The following is a 24000-nucleotide window of genomic DNA, read 5'->3' on the forward strand; positions in this document are numbered from 1 at the left end:
ACCACAGTTATCACAATCGTGCTTCAACAAATAGCTTAGGCCTTCAGAGAGGACGATTCTATAAAGGTGATATGCGGTCATGCTCCACTATGTTCAAAAGTGATCATTATAAATTTCTAATTTAATTTTTTTAAATATTATCTTTTACATCAAATATTATACAGTTATACACATTCAAATATCAAAATAAAATAAATCAAATCATTGAAATGAGACGATGGAATTCCTAATCACAAGTGTTAAAGTTCAAATCTTCACATCCTCAAAGTATCTTGGATGGGGGCCCATTCCAAGAATTTAAAACCTTGGAACCAACCCTACCCAATAACAAATTGGGTATGATTAATTCAAGGCAGGTTCAAGCTTGGATCCATTTCTATTCCAGGTAAAACATACGCATTTGCTCCCTCCAAGATTTAGCGAGAGGGATTTGAATGAGAAGAAAAATAATTGTTTAAATTACATTTTCATGTCGGGATTAACTTCAAAAATTTGAATATTTTAGTCAAACAAAAGTTCCACACTCATTCACTTTTTATATAAACGAGTGTCAATGCATCCACGGCCAGTCTAGCTCACATAGGTCACCTGGGGAGTTGCCTTCATTGTCCTTCACATTTACATCTGCATTTTGCTTCACAAGAAACTTAGCAATGCCTTCTCTTTCACATACCGTCGCATAATGCAATGGTGTTTGGCCTTCATTATCCTTGCGATAGAAAGAAAACCAGGAAAATAAGAGTTGAGATTAGAGAAGGGGAAATGAGAATTCCGTAAATACATGTATAACAGCCTTCAACAAACCACCCAGGAACCTGCCAAAAAAAAAACATTCCACCCAGATACCCTCGTATGGAGGTTCATAGTACAGCACCACATACGCATAAAAAAACAATACAGTACCACACAATGAGAACATGATGGTTTGAAAGTCGGTGTTTGTTCAAGCAACTAGTTGTCGCCTACCTATGGTTTTTAAAACCGAACTGGTCAGAGGTCCGGTTACTGGTTCGAAGGGTCCGACCATTCAACCCGAACGGCTGGCCCATTCTGACGATGTTAAAAAATCAAAAAACGGGCAAAATCGTTCGAACGGTTAACCGACCGGTTCAGTAGTTTGTTGACCAAAATCAACAGTTTTGGGGAAAAACAGAACCAGTCAGGTGACCGGTTCCCAGTTTTTCCAGTCCAACCATCTGGCCGGTTCGGTTTTTGTACACGCAGCTTCTTTCTACCCCTCAAGGGCCCGCTCCTTATTTTGAAGGTTTTTTTCTTTCTTTTTCAGGGATGGGTCCTTCTCACTAATATGGTTTTTTTTTTGACAAATTCCTTCTCATTAATATGTTGAATTTCTATGTTTTTGATGATTGCTTGATTGTTATGAAATCTCGGGAACAATCCAATCAATACCTTCTTTAGAAAAACAGAATTTTCTAAATTTTCTTTTCTTTCTTCTTTTTCTTCTCGTGAATGTGTTGATTTCTATGGTTTAATGTGAAGCATACAACTTTTTTACGAAGATTATATATAATTACTGGTAAAAGATGGTCGCTGGTTGCTATGAACCTAGGGAGTTACCTGGGATACATGTTCTTTATTTTTTAAAAAAATGCATAGCAGACACCTCCTTGAAAACTGTTGCCCAGACACACCTTAGCACCTTGACCCTTGACAACTTTGTTTTTACCAAACTGTCTGATTGATTTCCTATTTGATTGCCCACCGCAGATCATCACCTTTAACCATACCAAATTTCCCAAAACCACCTCTAAAATCCTAGTTCCTGGAATTTTTAGAGTTTGAGTTAATGCAACATTCACAAGACCACCGCAAAGATTCATTAAAAGTTTCTTCCCTAAACATAAATTTTAGAATTTTCCATGTTTTCACCAAAGGAGAATCTGCACAGTGTCAGCAATTTGGCCTAAGATTTTACAACCCCAACGAACAGATCCCTACATTTATCCCTAAAATCACCCCTAACACCTATTTTAACAAACCAATACCTTCCTAGTCTGACTACCAATTCTGAGTTTGTTTTGTGCAGGTAAAGCTCTAACATATAAAATAACAGTTTTTCTTAAATAAACGAATTGGATAATTTGAGCATTGAGTAGTGCAAAGCTTGAAACAGTCATCCACTTATCCCCATACTTACTCGTTTCTTTGTACAAAGCCCTAGATTCATTCATCTTTTGAGAATAAGAAAGAACTGTCATGTTTTGATGTCACTGTCTATGATATCATTAAGAGGAGCATCATAAACTAGTATTCCCACTTTGGTTTATTTTATTTTATAATGTAAAGAAGTTATAAATTAGCATCACATGAGGCACACATCCTCTGGTGTGCATGAGAAGCATATGCCTTACATGAAGTGTACACATTTATATATGCCTCTATAGTGGAGACATAGACCCCATGCATGTTAAAACTTTTTATATTTGTCTCAGGGCATTTTGCCTGACTTTTTGATGAATAAGTAATTTTATTAAAGAGAATAAAGAAGAGTACAAACAGCCTTGGAGGAGGCTGTAGATGCTACCTCCGCTTTAGCCAAGGAATCCCGAGAAGCCCCTTGTTTAGCCAAAGAGTCTGCCAAGGCATTTGCTGATCTGCTGATCCACTGGAAGTTAATTGGCATATTCCTTGTGAGCCATTTTACTTTTTTCAGGAGATCTTTGTAAACTGCACTGTTCGGATTCAGCAGCCTACCCACTACCACCTTGGAGTCTCCTTCTACTAGTAAGTTCTGCACCCCAAGTTGGTTAGCAATCTGTAGGCCTTGTACAGCTGCTAGTATTTCAACCCTTGTTGAGTCTCCAACTCCCACCGGACCTGAGAAGAAAGAGATAATGTTGCTGTCCTTGTCCTTCAAGACCCCTCCAATGCCTGAGGGTCCTGGGAAGACCTAGACTTCTTTCACTGGGAAGATCCAAGGGGATGAAGAAGAGCAGAGGAACTAAAAAAGGAAGCACAAGTGAAAGCGCCATTCGACACCAAGGTCCACACTCTTTTATCTGGATTGGGAGGGTCCAAGCAAGTAGAACCCAACAATTATAGAAGCTCGGAAACACAAACAGATTCCTCATCAGTTAGGCCTCTACGAAAACCAAAATCCCAGGTAGGAGACAATGGGAGTATTGGGGGATGAAAAAACCTCGGAACAGGCTCCTTAAAAAGAGGGATAAAATAAAGGGAAGGAAAAAGATATTTTAAAGGTTGATTACCCACCCAAACGTCTTCCCAAAAAAGAACAGAGTTACCTAAGCAAACATCATACCTTACAAACTTAAGGAATTTGGGGAGAATGGGATATTGCCTTCCAAGGAGTAGTGAGTCAAGCCTGTCGAGATACCCCGGCATCCCATCCAGTTTCAGAACAGCGATGGATACTAGCCACCACTTCATGCCAAAGCCTCTCTCTTTCCACAGGCCACCTCCAGAGCCATTTGCCTGATAAAGCTTCATTTCTGTTAACTAAGTTCCCTTTTCCTAATCCCCCTTCTTCCTTACAACAGCTAACAATCTCCCATCTAATTAGGTGATCCTTTTTCTCTTCTCCTAGCTCCCATAAGATGTCCCTCCTCAGTTTTTCTAACCTCTTAGCTACCCTAGAGAATATCCTAAAAACAGATAGAAAGTAAATAGAGAGATTAGCAAGAGTAGCTCTAATTAAGGTGAATCCCCCCCAATGAGATGTAATTCTTTTTCCAAGCCAATAATCTTTTTTCAAACTTTTCCACCATAGGGTCCCACAGCCAACTCTCTTTTTAGCACCTGGGGAAAGCCCTAAATAGGTCAAGGGCCACTCAAAAATAGTACACTCTAAACAAGCGGCAATAGACTCCAACTCCCTCTGGTCTAAGTTTAGCCCTACCACAACTTTTCTCAAGATTGATCTTCAAGTTGGAAGCATTCTCAAAGAACGAAATTAGATTCTTTAGATTTTGCACTCTCATCACTTCAGATCCTTCACAAAAAATTATAATGTCATCTACAAACTAAAGGCGAGTTATAGGTAATTGGTTTCTTCCTATTCTCCAACCTCTTATTGATCCAACCCTATCTACAGTCGATAACAATCTACTGAACACATCGACAATCAGTGTGAATAAGAAGGGGGAGAGTGGATCCCCTTGTCTTAAACCCCTACAAGCTGGGAAGAAGTCATTTACTCCCCCATTAACTAAGACTGAATAGTGGCAAGAAGTAAGGCAACCATTTACCCATTTGTCTCCAAACCCGCACTTTCGAAGCACCTCTAGTAAAAAGCTCTAATCCACTAAAGTCGTAGGCCTTTTCAAGATCCAATTTGCATACAAAACCTCAAGATCCTGATCTTCTTGACTCCTCTACACACTCATTTGCTATTAAGATCTGTCTGCCTTCCATGGACAAAGGCACTTTGAGCTTCATTAATGAGGGAATCACCTTTTTTATCTACAACAACAAGACCTTAGCCAAGATCTTGTAGATACTAGCCACTAGGCTAATTGGTCTAAAATCTTTGGGAGTATGGCCTCTTTCTTCTTTGGGACCAAAGCTAAGAAAGTTGCATTGATTCCATGACTAATGACAAATCTATCTTCAAACTCTCTAAAGACCTCAAACAAATCATATTTAATTATAAACCAACAATCTTGAAAGAAGCCATAGTACACCCATTCGGCCCTTGTGCCTTGGATCCATCCATGGTAAATAAATATTGCTTGCTAGATTTCCTCCTCAAAATTCCTTTCCAACTAATCCTTGTCTTCTTCAAAAAGGTTTGGCCACTCCAAAACAAGCAACTCAAATCTACTTCCTAGTGGCTTCCTCAGAATAGATTTGAAATGATTAACAAGCAGTTGGTTATCTTCTCTTGAGAATCCAATTCCAATCCATCCACTTAAAGTTTGGTCACCAAATTTTTCCTCCTCTCATTAGCTATTTCATGGAAGAATTTGGTATTTCCATCACCTTCCTTGATCCACTTGTGTCTAGATTTTTGCCTCCAAGAGATTACTTCACGCAAGAGGATCTCTTCTAACTCCTTTTTCAGCCTACATCTTAGTTTTCTTTCTTGTCCACTGATTGTTCTAAGGGATTCCTTTGCATCCAGTTCCTCTATTTGGGACAACAAAGCTGATTTCAATTCCTCTGTTCTCCCAAATTGCTCCCTATTCCATTCTTTTAACTTTGCTCTTAGGCTCTTCAACTTTTTAAGGAATTTGACCCCTTTCCACTTCACCCCCCTCAACACTTCACTCCACCACTCTTCCACTCTCTTTAAAAAGTCCGGGTGTGTCAGCCACATGTTTTTGAATCTAAAAGGTCAAGGTCCACAGCTAAACGGTTCCTGTCCAAGTGCAATTGGACAATGGTCAGAAGTAACCCTAGCAATGCTTTGGTTAGCAAGTATTTCTAGTGGTTTTCCCAACTTTCATTAAATAGAAATCTGTCCAGATTGGAGCAAATGCTTTTTAAAACACTGGTACATCCTATGCTATTCCCAACTTCCACTCTCTTTCCTATGTCTTGCATGTAGGGGCACGCCCAATGCTTTTTAAAACATTGGTACAAGCACTAATCCAAGGAGAGGTCCATCTCATGACGGAAATTCAGGAACCTGAATTTATGTGAGCAGGGTTGGGTGGGGGCCTCAAAAGGAGGCCCGAAGTAAGTCTTCAATTTTCCCCTTTAGTTAGTCTTACAAAATATCTTTCTAGTCAAAGATCCGCCTTTTTGCGCATATATGCCGAGAAATGGAAGGAGAAGTAAGAAAGCATAAGATCTAACCCCTCACTAAAACCCCTCATTGGCCATGAACGAATTAAATAAAACAGTTCAGGAATCACCCAATTTGTATAACATCACCCTGAATACCCTAAGAAACATTTTTTAGTATTCTTCAGCTTATACATACTACAAAAGTAATGGAATTAAAATCTATCAAAAAAAAAAGTAATGGAATTAAAAGGTTTGGACAGAAGTAATGTGAGAGACCATGGATAACTAGATTACTACAACGATAGCAAGCTGAGTATGATGTAAAGTTACTACCAACTTTTACTAATCAAAAAAAAAAACACCGACAGTAAGCTACATATCTAGCTCATGCCTCCTAGAACTTGTGTGCATATAGGTGCTATACACATTTGTATGTACCAAAACCAATAATGTGAAGTTCTAGACAGAGACATCATTTTTTTTTCTTTTCGTTTCTTTTTACTTAGCAAGAAATAGCATGACAAACTGATAAAGTTTCACAAGAATAGCTAATAGTATGTAGGAGTGTAAGCAAGTCAAGCCAACGCGCGAGCTACTTGGGCTTGGCTCGCTAAATACTCAAACTTGGATCGAAGATTATCAACTCGAATCAAGCTTTTCTCGAGTCGAGTAATTAGTCAAGCCAAGTTTGAGCTTTGTAATACCCGGCTTGAGTAGCTTGCGAGCCTAATCAAACTCCTAATAAAATCTTATTATTCAATATTTTATTTATAATATAAATAAATATTGCTTTTTTATATTAATTTATTTATAATATAAATAAATTTATAATCAAGATTCAAAAAAAAACTGTTTATAATATTTTACAATATTGACTTATTTATAATTTTTAACAACAATTTATTTATAATTGGCTCAAGCCTAATCAAGCTTGAGTAGTTCACGAGTATTGACTCGAGTCAAGTTTGAATATGAAACTCAAAACTCAATCGACCTCCAAATTTCTTAATCGAGCTCAAGCTCAAGCCACCCAAAACTTGACTCGACTCAGCGTGATTACACCCCTAATAATATGCACGTTTGGACCAAACAATCATATCACCAATCAGATTGGTTTTACAAGTGAACTACCCAATAAATTTCCCAAATGAGATCCACTAGAGGTTCAACCTCACCACCTGCAGGTTGTCCATGCATGTATGTAAAAAGAGACCTTTTCCCAATTGATCTATAACGATGATGATAATAATGACCGTCACCATAGCTATAATTTGTGGCACATAACATAGAATCTAGACTTTGTTAGTTTGTTTCAAATATGTTTTTTATAGGAAACGGTAACTTTCACTAATTTGAAAACAGAAATACAACTGTCACCTACAGAGACATAAGGTGATCCCTCATCATAAACTAGATTACAAAATAGCCCAAAACAAAGACTCCTGATTTACTACTTGATTTGCTAGATTATCAACTAAAGCACTTGCTGACCTAGTCCATTTAACAGTTAACATGTGATCCCAACTCCCTTGTGAGGCTCAATAATTCCCTTACAAGTTGTCTAAGGGACCATGTTCCCAAGCTATTTGTTTGCAGCCAGCCTACTACTAATTTTGAGTCTCCTCCACTTCTAACTGTTGAATGCCCAACTGCTTAGCCAATATGAGACCCTGGAGGAGGGCCATCATTTCTGCTCTAAAGGAATCCCCACCCCTATTGGACTAGAATACATGGCCAGGATTCTTCTTCCTGCATCTTTAAACACACCCCCAATTCCAGAAGGTCCAGGGTTCCCAACAAAGCTGCCATCAAAATTTAGTTTCATAGCACACCGCAAAAGAGACCAAACTGCTTGTATGGTAGAAAAAGAATCAAAAAACCCTGCTATTACACTCCAATCTCTAGTCAAGTCATCTACAAAGACATCCCCGAACAAGTCTAGAGCTTTCAACCAATGTAACTGATTTTTCTTTCCATTGGAAAATCCTGTTATTTTTCTCTTTCAAAACTACCCACAAAATAGCAGACCCCCGTTGTTCTCCATATCACCCTTCCCTTTTTCTTTGGTTATCGGAATAAGCTAGGGTCAATGAGATCCTATACACTTGAGGGATGATTCCACTTGCAATCAAAGAGGGAGGAGAACCTATCCCAAATAAGAGCAATAAAAGGACAAGATATTATTATAGTAGGTGATTCATTGTCTCGCCTTCCTTAAGCAAAGGCTACAGACATGTGGGGATAAACACCAATTTGGTCTTTTTCTTTGAAGCACTTCCAAGGTATTAATTTTTTGAAGTACCACTTCCCAACAAAAACCCTTACCTTTGGAGGTACCAGATCACTCCATACTTCTTTAACATGAAAGGAAGTGACCAGGTTAGTAGGGAGCACCTGAGCATTAAAAAAGGAAGAACAAGAGAAGCCACCTGAAGAGGATTCAATCCAAATTCTACTGTCAGGACAAGACTGGTCCAAAAACATTGAGCTGAGAAGAGAAAATAATTCATCTGTCAATCCCACTTCTGAGTCCCTCAAACCTCTCCTTAGTCCCAAATCCCAAGACTCCCAGAAACATGAAAAGAAGAGATAACTTGAAATTTGTTCAAAGAGAGGGAATAGATGGTTGGGAATCTATCCTTAAGGGAAGAGTCCTTAATCCAAGTGTCCTCTCAAAAGAGAACCCTATTACCCAAGCAAGCATCATACCTGATGAAAGGTGAGAAAACAGGTAGGACACCAGCAATGCCTTTCCACAAGGAAGAGCAAGAAGCCCTAGGGTCGATTTCAGCATCCCATCCATTTGTTGCCAATCTATGAATGCTTCTTATCACCCTATGCCATAAACTTTCTTGCTCCTTAGGAAATCTCCACAACTACTTAATAATGTTGTGTTTGTTAGACAGATATTTCCAACCCCTAATTCCCCTTTGTCTTTCTTTCTAGAAACCACTTCCCAATTTACCCTATGGTCCTTAGAATCATCAGATTCCCAAAAAAAAACCCTCCTTATTTTTTCAATCCAGTCCACAATCTTAACAGGCAATTTGAAGGTAGACAAGAAATACACTAGCAAGTTTGCTAGTTCTGACTTAATTTAAGTGATTCTACCCCCTAAAGAGATGTAATTCATCTTCCACCTAAAGCTTTTTGACCTCGGTTTTCCTCCCAACGGTAACTCTAGATACTTTAAAGGCCAATCACTTACCTCACAACCTAGAGAACTAGCCAAACAAGCCACCTCTGTTTCTTGCTTATTGACTCCAGCTACACAACTTTTATTATATTTTACTCTCAAGTTGGAGATCTTTTCAAAGTTCTCAACCAGCACCTTTAGGTTTTCCTTTGTTTCAACTATGTTGAGTTGTTGACAAATTAATATCTGAAATTTTAGTTCATTAACTCATGCAGATAGTACCCATCTGTCACTAGAAAAAATTGACAGGATACAGTTTCCACCATTTTTACAGTCAACATAAAGAGCAACTTACCTTAGCATTTACATCAGCATTCCTGCTAACAAGAAGCTCCACAATATTGAGGTGGCCACGGTCTACAGCCCAATGTAATGGTGTCCGACCCTCTCCATCTGCAAAATATCAACATGACTGTTAGGAATGTGAATATGATTTCAAAATGTCCAGGATGGATAAAAAAAGTAATCAGCTGTTGATAACAGATGAGAACCGTGTATATAAAGTGAAAGGGTAGAGAACAAAGACACGTGCAAAAGGAAAAAAAAAAGAATGACAAAGCTAGGAACAATGGCGATTTACAAGAAATACATCAGCTAACAAGTTGTAGAACTTCTTAAAAAATTATCCAAATCACAGAAAGAACCACGAAACTTTGAGATAACCTAGGTTCTTGCTGCCCCAGATCCTTTGTTAGGGGGACAAATAATGTGTCCAGACGGTAACTTACTAAATACTAACAAAGCCAGGCTAAGAGAGATGACAGCCTTCTCACCTACAGTTTTAAGCAAACAGTTTTCTTCCTTTCTTTAAGATCTTCAGCAAGTCAACTAATAAACTGAATAGCATATATGCTATCATGTTTCACTCATACCCCACAAGAGGCTATCCTTTGGCAATCAAAGTAATGCCAGATTAGCAAATAAGGGATAGGGGATGTTAGTTAATATTCAAAATGCAGGGGAAGTTTTAGTAATTGTTAGATTGTTAGGGAAGCTTAGACATGCTTCTCTTCTCTATTTTGTAACAAACCTTGGAATGTTGCTTAAGTGTAAAGTTAATGCTTGCATACTAGGATGATGGAATTGCTCGACTGTTGGATGCAATGCATGAAGTGGTATGATGAGTTGCTAAAGCAAACGTAGTGTTACTAAATAAGTTACTACTTAGCAAGAAAGCTCATGCATACATGGGCATGAGAAGTAAAAATTAAGAAAAAAATCAAATGAAAGATTTGTGGATATGATTAAATATATCCTACTAGCAAGAATGCATCTGCACAGGCATGAGTGTTGTTTCGTTTGCAAAAGAAACACTTCCTGTGGGAAATCACTATATATAATTACGCCTCCCGTGTGTGATGTAATTAAACATTTAACAGATTATTTGTTTTAATTTTTTTATGTTCTAATTGCTGGGGCCACAATTATATCATGGCCCCCATTGTATACAACTATTTTTTAAGTCTAAAAGAGGGGGAAATATCCCTCTTTCGAACCCAAACTTTAGGGCTCAAAAGAACTCTGAATTCCAACATTCAACCTGCAACTTCGACTTCGAGAAATCTGGTATAGAACTCTGAAGTGTGAAACCTCTTGCTAAGTGTGAACTGCGAAGAAGCTCTACTCTGTTCCAACGTTCAACCTGCAACTTCGGCTTCGAGAAATCTGGTCTGGTATCTGTTTTCTTCTTCTTCTTCTTCTTCTTCTTCTTCTTCTTTCGCACTTTGCAACCTGCAACTTCTTCTTCTTTCTTCTTCTTCAAGCAACCTGAAATTCCTCAGATGTGATCTTTTTTTTATTCTATTTTCAATTGCAATCGAACTATTGAAGAGAGGTTGCTGCTGGGCCAACCAACCTGGGCAGCTGTGAATGTGACAAAGCTGCAACAGTTCTTTTTTTTTGGAAATAAGCTTCAACATTTAGTAACTTGGTACTTAGTAGTTATGTTCTTCATTTCTGTATTCTGTTGTTTCTTTGTTTCTTTGTTTCTTTTTTTTCTTGATTTTAGTAGTTTTGTTTCAGCCTTCTTGAACAAAGCTGCATGAATAAATTATGTAATCTGTTGAACAAAGCTGCATGATTTTAGTAGTTATGTAATCTGTTGATTCTGTTCTTCCTATTTTTTTCTTTTTTTTTAACACATTTAATGGACCAAATAGGCCAAGAGGCCCAAGACCCAACTGTTGGCTGTAGCTTCATCAGTTCAGCCTTTTATTGATTTTGCTTCTTTTGAATTTGACAAATGATTTATTGATTTTACTTGTGAATTGTAGAAACTGAATGCTTATAGTCTAATAGAAAGTAGAAATCTGAATTAAATGACAGAAATTATAATTTGTGAATTTTAACTAATACTCTTTTTTTGTTAATTTAATTAGGTGCTGCAATTTGATATTTTGATCTCTTTGATCCCTATTTCATCAAGAACCTAGAATGTCTAGAAAGGATTTTGCTTGGGAATATATTAAATAAGAGGATGGGAAAAAATGTTATATTTATTGTGTATTTTGTAGTAAATTGTGCACAGGAGGCATAAACCGATTAAAACATCATTTGGCTGGTACCAAACATGGAATGAGTGAGTGCAAACAATGCCCTGAAGAAATAAAATTAAGATGTCGAAATGCACTTACCGAATTTGAAGTGGAGAAAAAGAAGAAGTCTGATATTGTGGCTAGTGTTGGGAGGTTTAATCGTACACCTATGACTTCTCAACATGGGAGTTGTATGGCTCCTAATCCTAGATTTGAGGAGTCTATTGTGGGAAGTGGGACTGCACAATCATTTTCACCACGACCAGTAGGCCCAATGGATCAATTTGTTTCATCTGAGCCACGCCAGCAGACTTTAAATTCACAATGGAAAAAAGATAAAAAAAAAAGATGTTGATAGGGCTATTGGAAGATGCTTTTATGCCAATGCATTGTCTTTTAATTTGGAAAATAGTCCTTATTTCAAGAGTATGTGTGAGGCAATTGCAAATTTTGGTCCAGGTTATAAGCCTCCATCCATGCATGATCTTCGCACTAGGATCTTGAAAGAAGAAGTGGAGAATATAGATAAATTGATGGAGGAGTATAGAAAATCATGGAAGGACTATGGTTGCACGATTATGTCTGATGAATGGACTGTTGGAAAAAATAGGTCCATTATCAATTTTCTTGTTAATAGTCCAAGTGGGGCAATGTTTTTGAAATCTATTGATGCATCAAATTCAATTAAAAATGGTGAGCTTCTTTTTAAATATGTTGATGATGTTGTTGAAGAAGTAAGAGAGGATAATGTGGTTCAAGTAATCAAAGATAATCATTCAAGTTATGTGCTTGTTGGAAAAAATTTGATGGAAAAGAAGACAAAATTGTATTAGACTCCTTGTGTTGCACATTGTATAGATTTAATGTTAGAGTCCATTGGGAAGATGAAAGTTTTTAGTGAAACAATTGAGAAGGCAAAGCAGGCCACAAAATTTATTTACCGCCATGGATGGGTTTTAAACTTGATGAGTTTCACAAAAAACTAGGAGCTTTTACGACCAGCAATTACTCGATATGCCACTGCTTACTTGACATTGCAAAGCATTTATAAACAGAAGCAACCTCTTCAATCAATGTTTACTTCTGAAAAGTGGAATGGAAGCCATTGGAGTGAGCATCCTGTGGGTGTCAAGGCAAAACAAACTATAATGTTTGATAGCAGATTTTGGCCTCAGGTGGCATTTTGTGTAAAGACCACTTTGCCTATTATTGTAGTGTTGATAGAAGTTGATTCTGAAGTAAGACCCTCAACGCCTTATTTATATGAAATGATGGATTCAACAAAAGAGCAAATTGCATTTGCTTGTAGTGGGATAAAGAGAAAATATATGCCTATTTGGAATAAGATTGATGAAAGATGGACCACTCAACTTCTTGCAACAAGCTATTATTTACACCCACAACTATACTATGAGCCAAATTTTTCGAATGATCGTGAAGTAAGAGAGGGATTATTTGAATGCATGAAAAGGATGATTTCTAATAGGCATGAGTGTGCCCTAGCAAATTGCAGTTGGATATGTATGATAAAGCACTAGGAGATTTTGGTTGTGACATGGCAATTGATACGAGGAAGAGGTGATCTCCTGGTAAATGGTTTATTTGTTTGATAAAGCACTAGGAGATTTTGGTTGTGACATGGCAATTGATACGAGGAAGAGGCGATCTCCTGGTAAATGGTTAATTTGTTTGATAATTAGTATGCAACTATGCATAATTCTTTTTTTTTGGATATTTTAAAGCTTTACTAATGTCTTGTTAAATGATATTTTTGTAGTTGATTGGTGGGCATGATTTGGAACCCAAACACAGAGTTAACAAAATTTGTTATTCGAGTTTTGAGTCTTACATGTGCTTATGGTTGTGAAAGAAACTAGAGAAACTTTGAGAAGGTAATTATTTATTTTCTTATTTACTTTTTAGATTTTTATGTAATAGTTGTGTTTTGTCAATGTTTTTAATAATATATATTTTGTCTTTGTAACTAGATACACACAAAAAAGAGAAACAAATTGGAGCAACAAAGGTTAAATGCTTTATTTTTTGTGATGTATAATATGAAGTTGAGGGAAAGAAACATGAAGAAGAGGGCAAGTGCAAGTATTGATCCCATTTTGACACAACATTGGAGGAGGAGGATGAATGGATTACTGAAATTGAGGATCCAGTTCTTCCAACCAATCCTCCTTGGGTGGATAATGACTCTGGGCCTTGAAATTGCCGCAGTTGAGGTGGTTGAAGATGCAGATAAAAATTTAGTAGAGCCAATAGCCCCTACCAACAAAGAAGGATCAAGTGGAAGAAAGAGGGGCTCAAGTGATAGTGGCAACAAGACATTTGATCGTAGAAATCAAAAGGCTCAAGCTACTGAATATCAAAGTAAATAATAATTAGTGATATTCTTCTAGTGGTCCAATTAATTTTCTAGTTGAGGATTATTGAGTGATGTGATAATTGCAATTGGATTTTGTTTGTAGGGACAAGGAAAGGCAAGAGTGTTGAACTAAATTTGATTGATGAGGATGAAGATGATGAAATAGGGAGAAATGAACCATGTGATGTGGATACAACTCTTGAAGCAAATAATGATGCCTTTGTTATTCTAGAGGAAGATGATTTAGTCTCTTGACTGAGTTTTAGTCCTTAGATTTTTGTTTTTTTTTTGTGATCTATGCTTCATACTTGAATCAAGAATTGTATTTCACATTTTCACTATGCTATACTGTTAGTTGGTGTTGAAAACTTGAGATTTAGAACTCAAATATTGATTGAAATTAAGTCATTTTAGTGTTATATATGCTTTTATGCTTAAAATATCTATTTTTTATTAATATACTCACTATAATTATAAAACAAATACATACTTAAGGCTTACGCCTCATGCCTCCGGGTAGTGGAACACCTCGCGTCACGTCACGCCTCCATGTTTTGAAACATTGATATAAAATATTGATATATATATATATATATATGCATTTGGTTTAGTAGCCATAGGAAGCTGTTCCTTAAAATGTAGGTAAGAAAATAAATGGGCTTTAATGTGAAAGAAGTAAGGATGTTTTAATTAATAGTTTGGTATCATTTGAGTAAAGCACAGATAGGTAGTTTCTTTAAATTTTTTTTTAGAACTCAGATGGTTCATGAAGGAATGAAACTTAATGGATAAATGATGGAAGGGAGGTTGTAGTATGCAATGCTAGCTAATAGGGAAGGTTCAGTAATATCAGAACAGCAGGAGAAGTATTATTAATTACCAGGTGGTTGAGAGAAAGTTTATGTAAATTTACCTAAAAATATCTAAACTCATGAGATGAAGAAAAATATGGATCAAAAGACAAATACAGATTTTCATTAAGTTGGATTTTGTTCAGCATAGGCTGCATGGCAACTTAAAAGGAATAAGTGACCTCAATAGATAATTTGCCAAAAAAGTAGAACAAGACATCCACATCAAAAATTCCAGACCAGACCTTAAATTCCTGTATCTTGTTTGTTCCATCCTTTACCTACTAGAATCAGCCATTTTCTTACCAAAAAGGCAAGACCCAAATTACAAGAGTAAAATAGAATAACAGAAGTGGAAATTCCACATGAGAAATGTAATTTTCTGTCAGTAAAGATGGTAGCATACCCCTCAGATCAACTGGAACACCATTATCCATATATTTAAGCAAGTTATCCATCTCTCCTTCTCGTGCAGAGGCATGTATGGCATCCATCTTCCTGGAAAGGGAACTTATTAGGATTTCTTGTAATAACCCGGTACATGCTACATACTATATTAAATAGCAAGAAATAGGACCATTATACATGAGGGAATGTACAAAAACAAAATACAAACATGCAGTCCATCCTGCTTGGTAGAGAAAAAAATGCCATTTCAAATATGAAATAATGCTTAAATATAGCACCAACTATACCCTACCTTTAAAGAAACTAACTTTATTGATAATGAAGATAAAATTCATTAAAACAAAAAATAAAATACCGAGAAAGGTGATAAGAAATCACCTAAGGAAAACAACTACAACAAAAACAAACAATAACGCCCCTCACCTATAATAATGTCACTCTTGCTAGTTAGATAAGACTAAGGCCCCATTTATTTGCAGAGCAATTATTTCATTTGAACTAGTACAAACGCACGAGAGTGCAAATGAGAAGAATGCAAATTCTGGTTCATTTTCGCTTCAGGTTTTACTTACATTACTTTGATCAAGGTTTCATTTTACTTCATCTACAATGCAAACAAACAAAATATGGTAAAAGCTAGATAAAAAATCAGAATTTGTAATCAAATCATTTGTACTCCCTTAGTTTTGCACTAGTGTGAATGAAATTGCATTGCAAACAAACCAGACCCAAGTAGCCAGGGAACGGGGGGGGGGGGGGGGGGGGGGACAAAACATGGAGAAACAATAGGAAAGCTACAAGCAGAAAATGAGGATCATATTAATTAGCTTCAATGGTGCCTCCTGTATAAGTTCTGCTCCCCCACCTCACTCCTGGCTAGCGGACCAGTTCAAGTCGTAAATGAACCGATAGGCGTTGACAAGTTATTTGCCACAGGCACATGGATATATAATACATTTGACATACATGTGTAATGATCAAAATAAAAGCCTTTATCACATACAAATGCAGTATTACATATTGTACCCTTTTATCAGGAATAGTAAAACTCATCTTACAGTAAAATAATATAGAATATTGAACATTAACAGAAGAACTCCATTGACAAAGAGGTAACAAAGACTCTTCACAAATAAACTGAACAACCGAAGAGTTTTTTTTTTTTTTGATAGATAAAACAATAGAAGAGTTGTAAAGAACATTACAATTCTTTTTCAGACTCCTCTTCATAAATGAAGGTGCTGAACACTGGGCCTATTGTTCCTTTAGCATCTGAAGTAGAAGCATCAGTACCTCCATCTCTACTTTTCTAGTTATGAGCATATTGGAGCAATAGAAAAGGGATAAGTGAAGAAAACTCTTCAAAATTTAAATGTAAAAAAATCGGAACACCAGAAGAAAAACATGCATGTAATACTGAAAGAAAATACTCACAGCCACGGAACCAGTTGCCCAAGTAGGATATAGATCAGTAACAATCGTGATATACTTCTGCATTGCTTCTTCTGGAGGCATAGCACCCAATTTCTGCCATGCATGCCTTGCACATGTCACCAAAAATTGATATTTGTATCACTCAGCCATGCAATTTGTAATTCTAACGATAGAAAGTATCCATTTATCCAGCAACAAGTAATAAACCAAGAAGAAAAAAAAAGAACTAGGCCAAACAAATGCATGTGATGTTAAGCCATAAAAGTCCCAAGCAACAAATAAATTTAAAAAAGAAAAATATGCTATCAACTTCAGTAATGAAAGCATGCAATTGCAAAGCTCACCCCATCATTGCAGCGCAACTATTAATATTAAGCAAGGTTCTCCAACCATTAAAAATCTATTAACCAGTACTTTCTTTATCTTACAACTTCTTCCAGTTGATCAATGATGCCTAAACTCAGCAACAAACATACAAAAGTCGGTGCTAGATGCTTTTTTTTGAAAGGTAAGGTAAAATTGCATTGATGTGCTCAAAAGAAGTATACAAGTATGTCAGTTCACTGTACAAAAAGGCTCCGTACAAATGACCACCATCAAAGCCTCCCAAAAAAGCCCAACAGCCAAAAAAAGAACAAGATAAAGGGCCATCCTTGAAATGCAGATTAATACTCAGCAATCCTCTAAGGTTACTAATGATTTGATTAATCAGCACTTCTTCTTGATTTTGCTTTTGATCAAAGATGCTTATGGTAATTGGTAATAGAAATGTCTAACAATGTCAGTGCTAGATGCTTATGGTAATAGAAATAAATATCTTTTAGGCAAAAACAATGTAGAGACAAGGAAGAAACTGCGCTCTATATATTTGCAGAAAAAATTGGCACTGTAGGTAGCTAAACTAGTGATTTTCAAGGAATAGGTACTACTATAGGCAATATAAGGGATTGCATTCAAGATGGAGATTGGTGCTGTACAGACACCTGAAGTGTATCATTCTCAATTTCATATTTTATTATGTCAATTATGTCCATCTTTGGTAGTTCAGGGACGAACAAGGATCAAAGCTCCGAGGCTCTCACAAATAAAGCTAGACCATTATCAACAAAACCTTCACTAAAGAAGTATCCAGTTCCGCCTCCATGGCATATTTTTCTTAAATGTGCAGAAACCAGCTACCCCCAATTGAACATTTTGTATCACATTGCTAATCATTAAGAAGGCATTGAATATTGAAAAAGCACAAATAAAAGATAGGGAGAATGACCAATCAGCCCAGATCAGAATTTTATAGCCCCAAAGTACAGGGGGAATGCATCCTGACCGTGAATTGATGCCGAATTCACGGGCAGGATGTGGTTTATAGGGGGGAGAGGGCTAGTAGTAGGGGGGGCTGGAATTCAGATTTCTGCATCGTGTGTATCCGTACTTCTCCGTAAAAGATACGCCTACTGATCGTTTAAAAAAAGCTGCACGTATAAAACCGATAAGAATAAATGACAACGGAAGCAGAGGAATACCACTTGGCACGAGCCGAAATCTTGAGGGCAGAGGGCTGCGGCGTGTTGCAAGGCCCCTCAGTGGCAATCTTATAGAGCCCATAGAGCTGCAGCTGAATATCATTAGAGACCTTCTGCGACAGACGATCAGCAGCAGCAGCAGCTACAAAAGCAGTGGCTGCACTAAATGCTTCATCTAGTTCTGTACTTTCAACCCCTTCCCAATCATCATCGTCTTCTCCCAAAAGGCTCTCACTCTGTACTCTCGGTTGCTCAGAAGCTCTTTGATTCTCTTCACGAACCCCCGACTTCTCATCGCCGGGAATGCCAGCTTTAGCGGCAACGAATTCTTGTTCAGTTGTCCTTTCAGCGTACGAAGGTGTTGGTTCAGATTCGACTGGTATAGCCGGTAAATCCTCTTGGCGCGCCACCCTAAGGTTCTCGTCTCTAAACGATATGACCATGGATATAAGCTTTGCGACAAGGAACGAGAAAATGAGGCCTATGAATACCGATTGAGCTAGCTCCTGCCAGTCCCCCATGGCGACCGGACTCAAAAAGAAAACAGAAGTGAACCGAGATTACGGGAACTGGTCAGATGAATGACAAGAAACTGCGAGAAAGGGAAAATAAATATTAAGGAGTATGGGGTAAATAGAGCAGAGACTTTAAAACGCTTCAATGAAGAAACAAAAATCTCTAGAAATTTGAGAGAAAGTCAATCGCTCTGAAAAGATCCTGTAGATTTTCAGAAAGCGAACAGAAATCCTATGAAAAGAAATGCAGACACAGATAAAGGGGGAAAATGAGATAAATAAAAGAACAAAAAAATCAAAACAAAGTAAAACAGTGAAGTAGAAACCCTAGAAAAGCTCAAAAAAGAGGATAAAAAACTAGAAATATACAGAGACGCAAGCACAATCTTAAAAACCGAGCACTCGAGAAAATTCCCCGGAAATAAATAAAAGCATAGACGATAATCCGCCAGATAAACTACTTAATTTTGGAAGCGTATGACAGGAAAAAAATAGTCTTTTCGTAAACACAAATACAAAATCAAGAGAGTGGAATGGAAATCCCGAGTTCCAAACGACGAACAGATAGAACATAAACCCTACAAACCTGGAACCTATCGATCGAATAAATAAGACATTTCTCTGATGAAGATGAAACGAGGATGCTTGCGTGGGATTTCAGTTGAGTTTATAAAGCGCCGGACGAAAAGCGGCTCCCATTAAAAACTCGCGCCTTATATAGTTGACAGTCGTTATCATACCCGTTTCGTTGACGAGTGTCTCGAACTTCGATACTGTAACCTACGGCTGCATCCAATGGGATACAGGTAGAAGATCCAATTATCCAAATTCGATTTGTTTCACGTATTTCTGTCGTTCCCCCTAAGAATCACGTTTGGTGCAACCCGGTTGCCTATTCTCGTTGGGAATCGGAAAGGTCCATTCCCATAATGGCATAATCTATTTGGTTTAGAATAGAAACTAAGGGTGCGTTTGGTGTGCAGATAGGACCGGAATCAGAATTCCCAGAAATCAGAATCGGAATCATCTATTCTTGGCACCTGTTTGGTTCAGTCAGGAAATTTGATTGTTGCTGTGTGGTTCAACTAGAAGCTGGAATCGGAATCAGCAAAAGTTTTCAATTCTGCCTCTGTTAAAAAAACCTCAAAAGCATCCACTAATTATACATTTTCAAAACATCCACTAAACAAACAAAAATCACAAAAAAAAAAATCATTCTCCACCATAAAAATGAAAAAATGTACAATAATTTCTCACAAAAGCCCATCTACAAAAATTGACCCTTCAGAATTTGTAGAAAAATGGATGACCCTTCACCAAAACCCATCTATGCGGAGTTGCATAGAAAAAATAACATTGCATTGCTGCCACAATTCATGCGATGCAGTAAGACGGTGTCAAAGGTGTTCATTTATCCTCTCTTCCAGCATGACGAAAGAACAAAAAAGAAAAAACTATACGCTTGTGTCCATGCATACATATGATATATCTCATCACTGTTGTCCCCCTCAGGTTGAAAACCAAGAAAGCCATGAGTCACACAAGTTGAATGTGTAACCTGTGGAACAAAATCAACTTGTATCAGTCCATACAGAATCTATGACCCAGCATACCTTGTTTTCACATTTATTTTTATATCAACAGTAGCTACAATATAAAGTTTAGCAACACTTTTGGAAGCGTTAGGTAGAAAAGAATAGATAGTAGACTCATTAGAAATTCAAACTTCAAATAGTAGACTCCTTGACACAATTTAGGCTGTCATCAAAAGAATGAGAAAGGAATCCTGCAGAGTCCTTAATGTTAGCAGTAAAAGGATACTAATAATTTTGTAGGTTGGGCCCAAAACCCATGGACCTCATGCATTTAAGCATTTTGCCCTGCACATAGGAAGTGACATTGGGCAGAATCATACATGAATTTGAATTCTTCTATGTCCACAGAGAAAACCTAGAATTTGACACTTGGGTACCTATGGGCATCTAAAATCACATGGGACTCGAACCTGTTTCAACCTGATATTTGGTCTGACTAATTTCCATGGTTGGACTCATTCAATAATGGTTCCTATCCTTTTGAGTAGGGGATTGCAAATTTCAAACTATTGGCCCTTCTAAAGGTTCTATGGTCCCTATCCTTGACCATTCTGGATATCGGCCCATACGGGGAAGTTCCATATAGTTCAATTCTAGGATATGGGTCAATATAGGGAAGTTCCCTCATGAATTGCTACACCAGGTCCTTCACCATTCTCTATAATATGATCATTCAACTGTGGCCCAAGATGCCACAGAAATTTACGGGCTTAGGGAAAGTTTGCTTCATTCTGTTATGGTCATGGTTGTAATAAGAGATTCTCAAGGGGAATAGCATTCACAGAATTGAACATCCAGAATGCCAGCATGTTTACGTTTGCATATCAGAAAGTTAGAAGTGTACGATGAAAAACTATTTTTTTTTTAATATGAGAAACTTTTACCTAAAAGAAAAAGGAGTAAAAACATAATATGAGAAACTAGTCCCTACAAATTACAATCACTGACTACAGAGTTTTTAATCATTAACACCAAACAAAAACTATTTTTTTATAAAGTTCACACTATTAATGACTTAAAATTTATATTCTGAAATTTGTAGCTATTTATATCAGCAAAACAAATCCATTTAAATATTGATTGCATTAATATGTTTAAATAATGAAAGAATATGTTTTAGACAAGAAAATTATATCAACAAAACTAATTGTTGATTGCAACAAAGGGTATTAATAGCACCAGTTAGGAGTTTCACCAAATACTCTAAAAGAATGTTAAGCTAAAATATGCCAAGATCAAAGTAGTGAAAAAATTATTTAAAAACTTGTGATGAATGACAGTAAAACAGGATCAATGTAGACAAATTCAGGCTACATCCAAATCTTTTACTAGGACAAGAATTGACTAATAGTAATACATGTGTATGAATGAAGTAACCTTGATTATTAAACAGAAACAGTCCATACAGAGGAGATAAGTGTGAGGTTGCCGGCTGACATTTCTGTTGTCTGTCCACTCATGGTTGAGTTCTATCATGATAGATAACATAAATTCATAATGCAAGATGTTGCATGAATTCTAGTGCAGGTATATCCCCAGGAGTCAGATCCATCATCCATCTGACCCCAAAAATATTGGAATACAAGGACTTAGCTAAATGCAGATCCAAAAAGGGAAATATTAAGGATAAAACAAAGCAAACAAATCAGCTTGCAACATAAAAACTAAATGCAAAATCATAATGATGTATAAGAAATCTACTTTTTATGAGGTCTAAGAGGCATTCTTGCTTGGGCATTATAAAAGTGTAATGCATCAGTTAATAATTTATGTTTAATTTGTGTCCCATTAAGTAGAACAAAATCCAGATCCATCAAACTCTGGCAATGAAAACAAAAACCAAAAAAAGGCACAAGTTTGGGTATTCATTACATATTCCACGTATCATGGACAAGTGAGAAGTCAAGTTATCATAAGCACAATTGACCAAGGAGAAAGCAATAGTTCAAATGCTGCAAAATTATTTATGTTGTCCATTTGGTGATCTAAGGTCTTGTTCTCCAGTGAACCGTTACCATTAAACCATAAAAAGTGGTGTGATGCCTTAAGGTGATTGATTCATGCTGTGTATGATACCTACATTGTTTTTTGGGCGGGTAACAGTGAAAAATATAGCATTCCTTACTAACTTTCAACACCCCATTGCAATTGATCCCTATTCACCCCTTGTTTTGCCAAGGTAGACAAAAAGCCTCATTCAAACATGGGGGAAGCCTATTCCAGACAACCTTCCTACTCCTAGGTCTTCTAGTTAAGATTCCACCAAACTAGTAGTACACCATACAAAGCTTGCAAACTCAAAATTGGATCATGTTTACTTGAGATAATAAGGGGATAAAGGGCCCAAAAGAGAAAGGGGGAAAGAAATGCAGAAATAGATTTTGGCAGAATAAATATCTTACCTCTACAAGCTGCTTATCAATCATTTCAACACCTTCCATAAGTGTTTTCATAAGTGGTACAGCTCCAATGGTGTCTTTGGATGCATCAATCTTTGAGAAGCTATCTTTGACGACTAAGGAAGCCCTTCCAAGGTTGTCTGCAACATCTAAAAGGCTCTTTGCAAAGCTCTGTAGTACATTTCATATAAAGACCACCATCAGAGCTTAAATATACCACATAAACATAGCCAAATATTTTGATAGAGAAATCCATAGTGCCGTTTGAAAGATCATTAGCCACGTAGAGGTCAAAAGTAGCCACCAACCTGAATAGCAATTTTTTTAGAGTTCTCTGCTTCACGTTTTGTTTTATCCATTACATTTTCCATTTCTGCATAAGTACGGAGAACTTTATCTTGCATTTTCTCAATCTCCTTGTGCTTCACCTTTAACTGTTCTTCATTCTTGGCAACGAGTTTTACCAAATCATCAAAAGAGGGCTCCTTTTCATCATTTGAATCAAAAAATGCAGTATATTTAGTTACTCTCCTCCTCTCCTCTTGATAGATTAGAGGCAGAAGACTTATGTTCTGAACTAGAACCTGTTCCTTCCATTTTCTCTGAGATGTAAACCAGTCCTCAAAAATAGGTGTAAACTTGAAACATTAGAGAGAAAAATGAGGAAGAAAAGTAAGAGCAGTAGTACAAGAGAAGAAGATGGAGAAAAGAGGAGGAAGAAGAAGAAAGGTTCGAATAATCCTTCCCTTTCTTCTCTAATCCCTTTTACTAAAAATTAATGTTAAAATAATTATAAGTATGCCCCTAAGTGGGCGGCCAGCTAGGCAATAACATAAAGAGATCAAACAAAAAGAAATAACAGGCCCATTAGCTAACCGGAAAATAGGAAAAAAAATATTACAAGAGAAGATACTAGGACCCATTCGGCCCAGTCTCTTTATACTCCCCCTCAAGCTGAGCATAGATGTCAATCATGCCCATCTTGCTTATATAGTGTGTCATTTTCCCTCTCGGAACTCTCTTTGTCAAGATATCAGCCAATTGTTCATCTGATGCGATGAATGGCAAACAAACTTCTCCTGAGGAAACTCTTTCCCTTATAAAATGTCTATCAACCTCAATGTGCTTAGTTATGTCATGTTGAACATGATTATGTGCAATATTGATAGCTGCTTGGTTTGTCACAGTAGAGCATCATTGGCTTCTCATAGTCAACCCCCAAATCTTTTAAAAGGGATTGTAACCACAGTAATTCTGACACACCATGTGCCATTGCCCTGTATTCTGCTTCAGCTGAGGATCTAGAAACTACAGACGGTTTATTACTCCTCCATGACACAATATTCCCAGCGACCAGAGCACAATAACCTGAGGTGGATCTCCTATCATCAATACATCCAGCCCAACCAGCATCAGTGAAAACTTTCAGCTTCATCTGTTCATGTTTGGCAAATAGAATACA

General features: G+C 37.1%; 1 protein-coding gene and 1 long non-coding RNA gene across 5 annotated transcripts; one reads left to right on the forward strand and one right to left on the reverse strand.

Moving 5' to 3' along the window:
- Nucleotides 1–192: 192 nt before the first annotated feature.
- Nucleotides 193–19442, reverse strand: LOC104604738 (acyl-CoA-binding domain-containing protein 1). 3 transcript variants are annotated; one of them, XR_016081041.1, is made up of 8 exons: nucleotides 19131–19430; nucleotides 18030–18621; nucleotides 16510–16615; nucleotides 16281–16384; nucleotides 15074–15165; nucleotides 10449–10675; nucleotides 9204–9301; nucleotides 193–709 (listed from the first exon to the last, which is right to left on the reverse strand). XR_016081041.1 is itself a non-coding variant. In XM_088896139.1 (8 exons), the coding sequence occupies exons 2-8, from the start codon at nucleotides 18548–18550 to the stop codon at nucleotides 551–553; spliced, it is 1257 nt and encodes a 418-aa protein (XP_088752265.1). In that variant the 5' UTR covers nucleotides 18551–18621; nucleotides 19131–19425; the 3' UTR covers nucleotides 193–550. The 3 variants fall into 3 exon arrangements, 2 of the variants coding, with proteins under 2 accessions (XP_088752265.1, XP_010267531.1); XM_088896139.1 differs by having other exon boundaries at nucleotides 10499–10675; nucleotides 19131–19425; XM_010269229.3 differs by lacking the exon at nucleotides 10449–10675 and having other exon boundaries at nucleotides 19131–19442.
- LOC148804488 (uncharacterized) lies at nucleotides 10687–14235 on the forward strand. Of its 2 annotated transcripts, XR_016081043.1 has the most exons (3): nucleotides 10719–13334; nucleotides 13431–13821; nucleotides 13920–14235. It is a non-coding gene; the product is annotated as an uncharacterized LOC148804488 (long non-coding RNA). The 2 variants fall into 2 exon arrangements; XR_016081042.1 differs by having other exon boundaries at nucleotides 10687–13334; nucleotides 13431–14235.
- Nucleotides 19443–24000: the final 4558 nt, after the last annotated feature.

The sequence above is a fragment of the Nelumbo nucifera genome, chromosome 1, assembly GCF_055504915.1.
Source record: "Nelumbo nucifera cultivar China Antique chromosome 1, China Antique-T2T, whole genome shotgun sequence".
NCBI classification, from domain to species: domain Eukaryota; kingdom Viridiplantae; phylum Streptophyta; class Magnoliopsida; order Proteales; family Nelumbonaceae; genus Nelumbo; species Nelumbo nucifera.

What these genes read in the sequence shown, in the direction of transcription:
- LOC104604738 (XM_088896139.1), bottom strand. Translation starts at nt 18,550, where the DNA reads ATGGGGGACTGGCAGGAGCTAGCTCAATCGGTATTCATAGGCCTCATT. An exon ending in ATTTCGGCTCGTGCCAAGTG is followed by an intron (nt 16,616 to 18,029) that starts GTATTCCTCTGC and finishes GACATGTGCAAG; the next exon opens with GCATGCATGGCAGAAATTGG. An exon ending in GAGGAGTCTGAAAAAGAATT is followed by an intron (nt 15,166 to 16,280) that starts GTAATGTTCTTT and finishes TTCCCTTTCCAG; the next exon opens with GAAGATGGATGCCATACATG.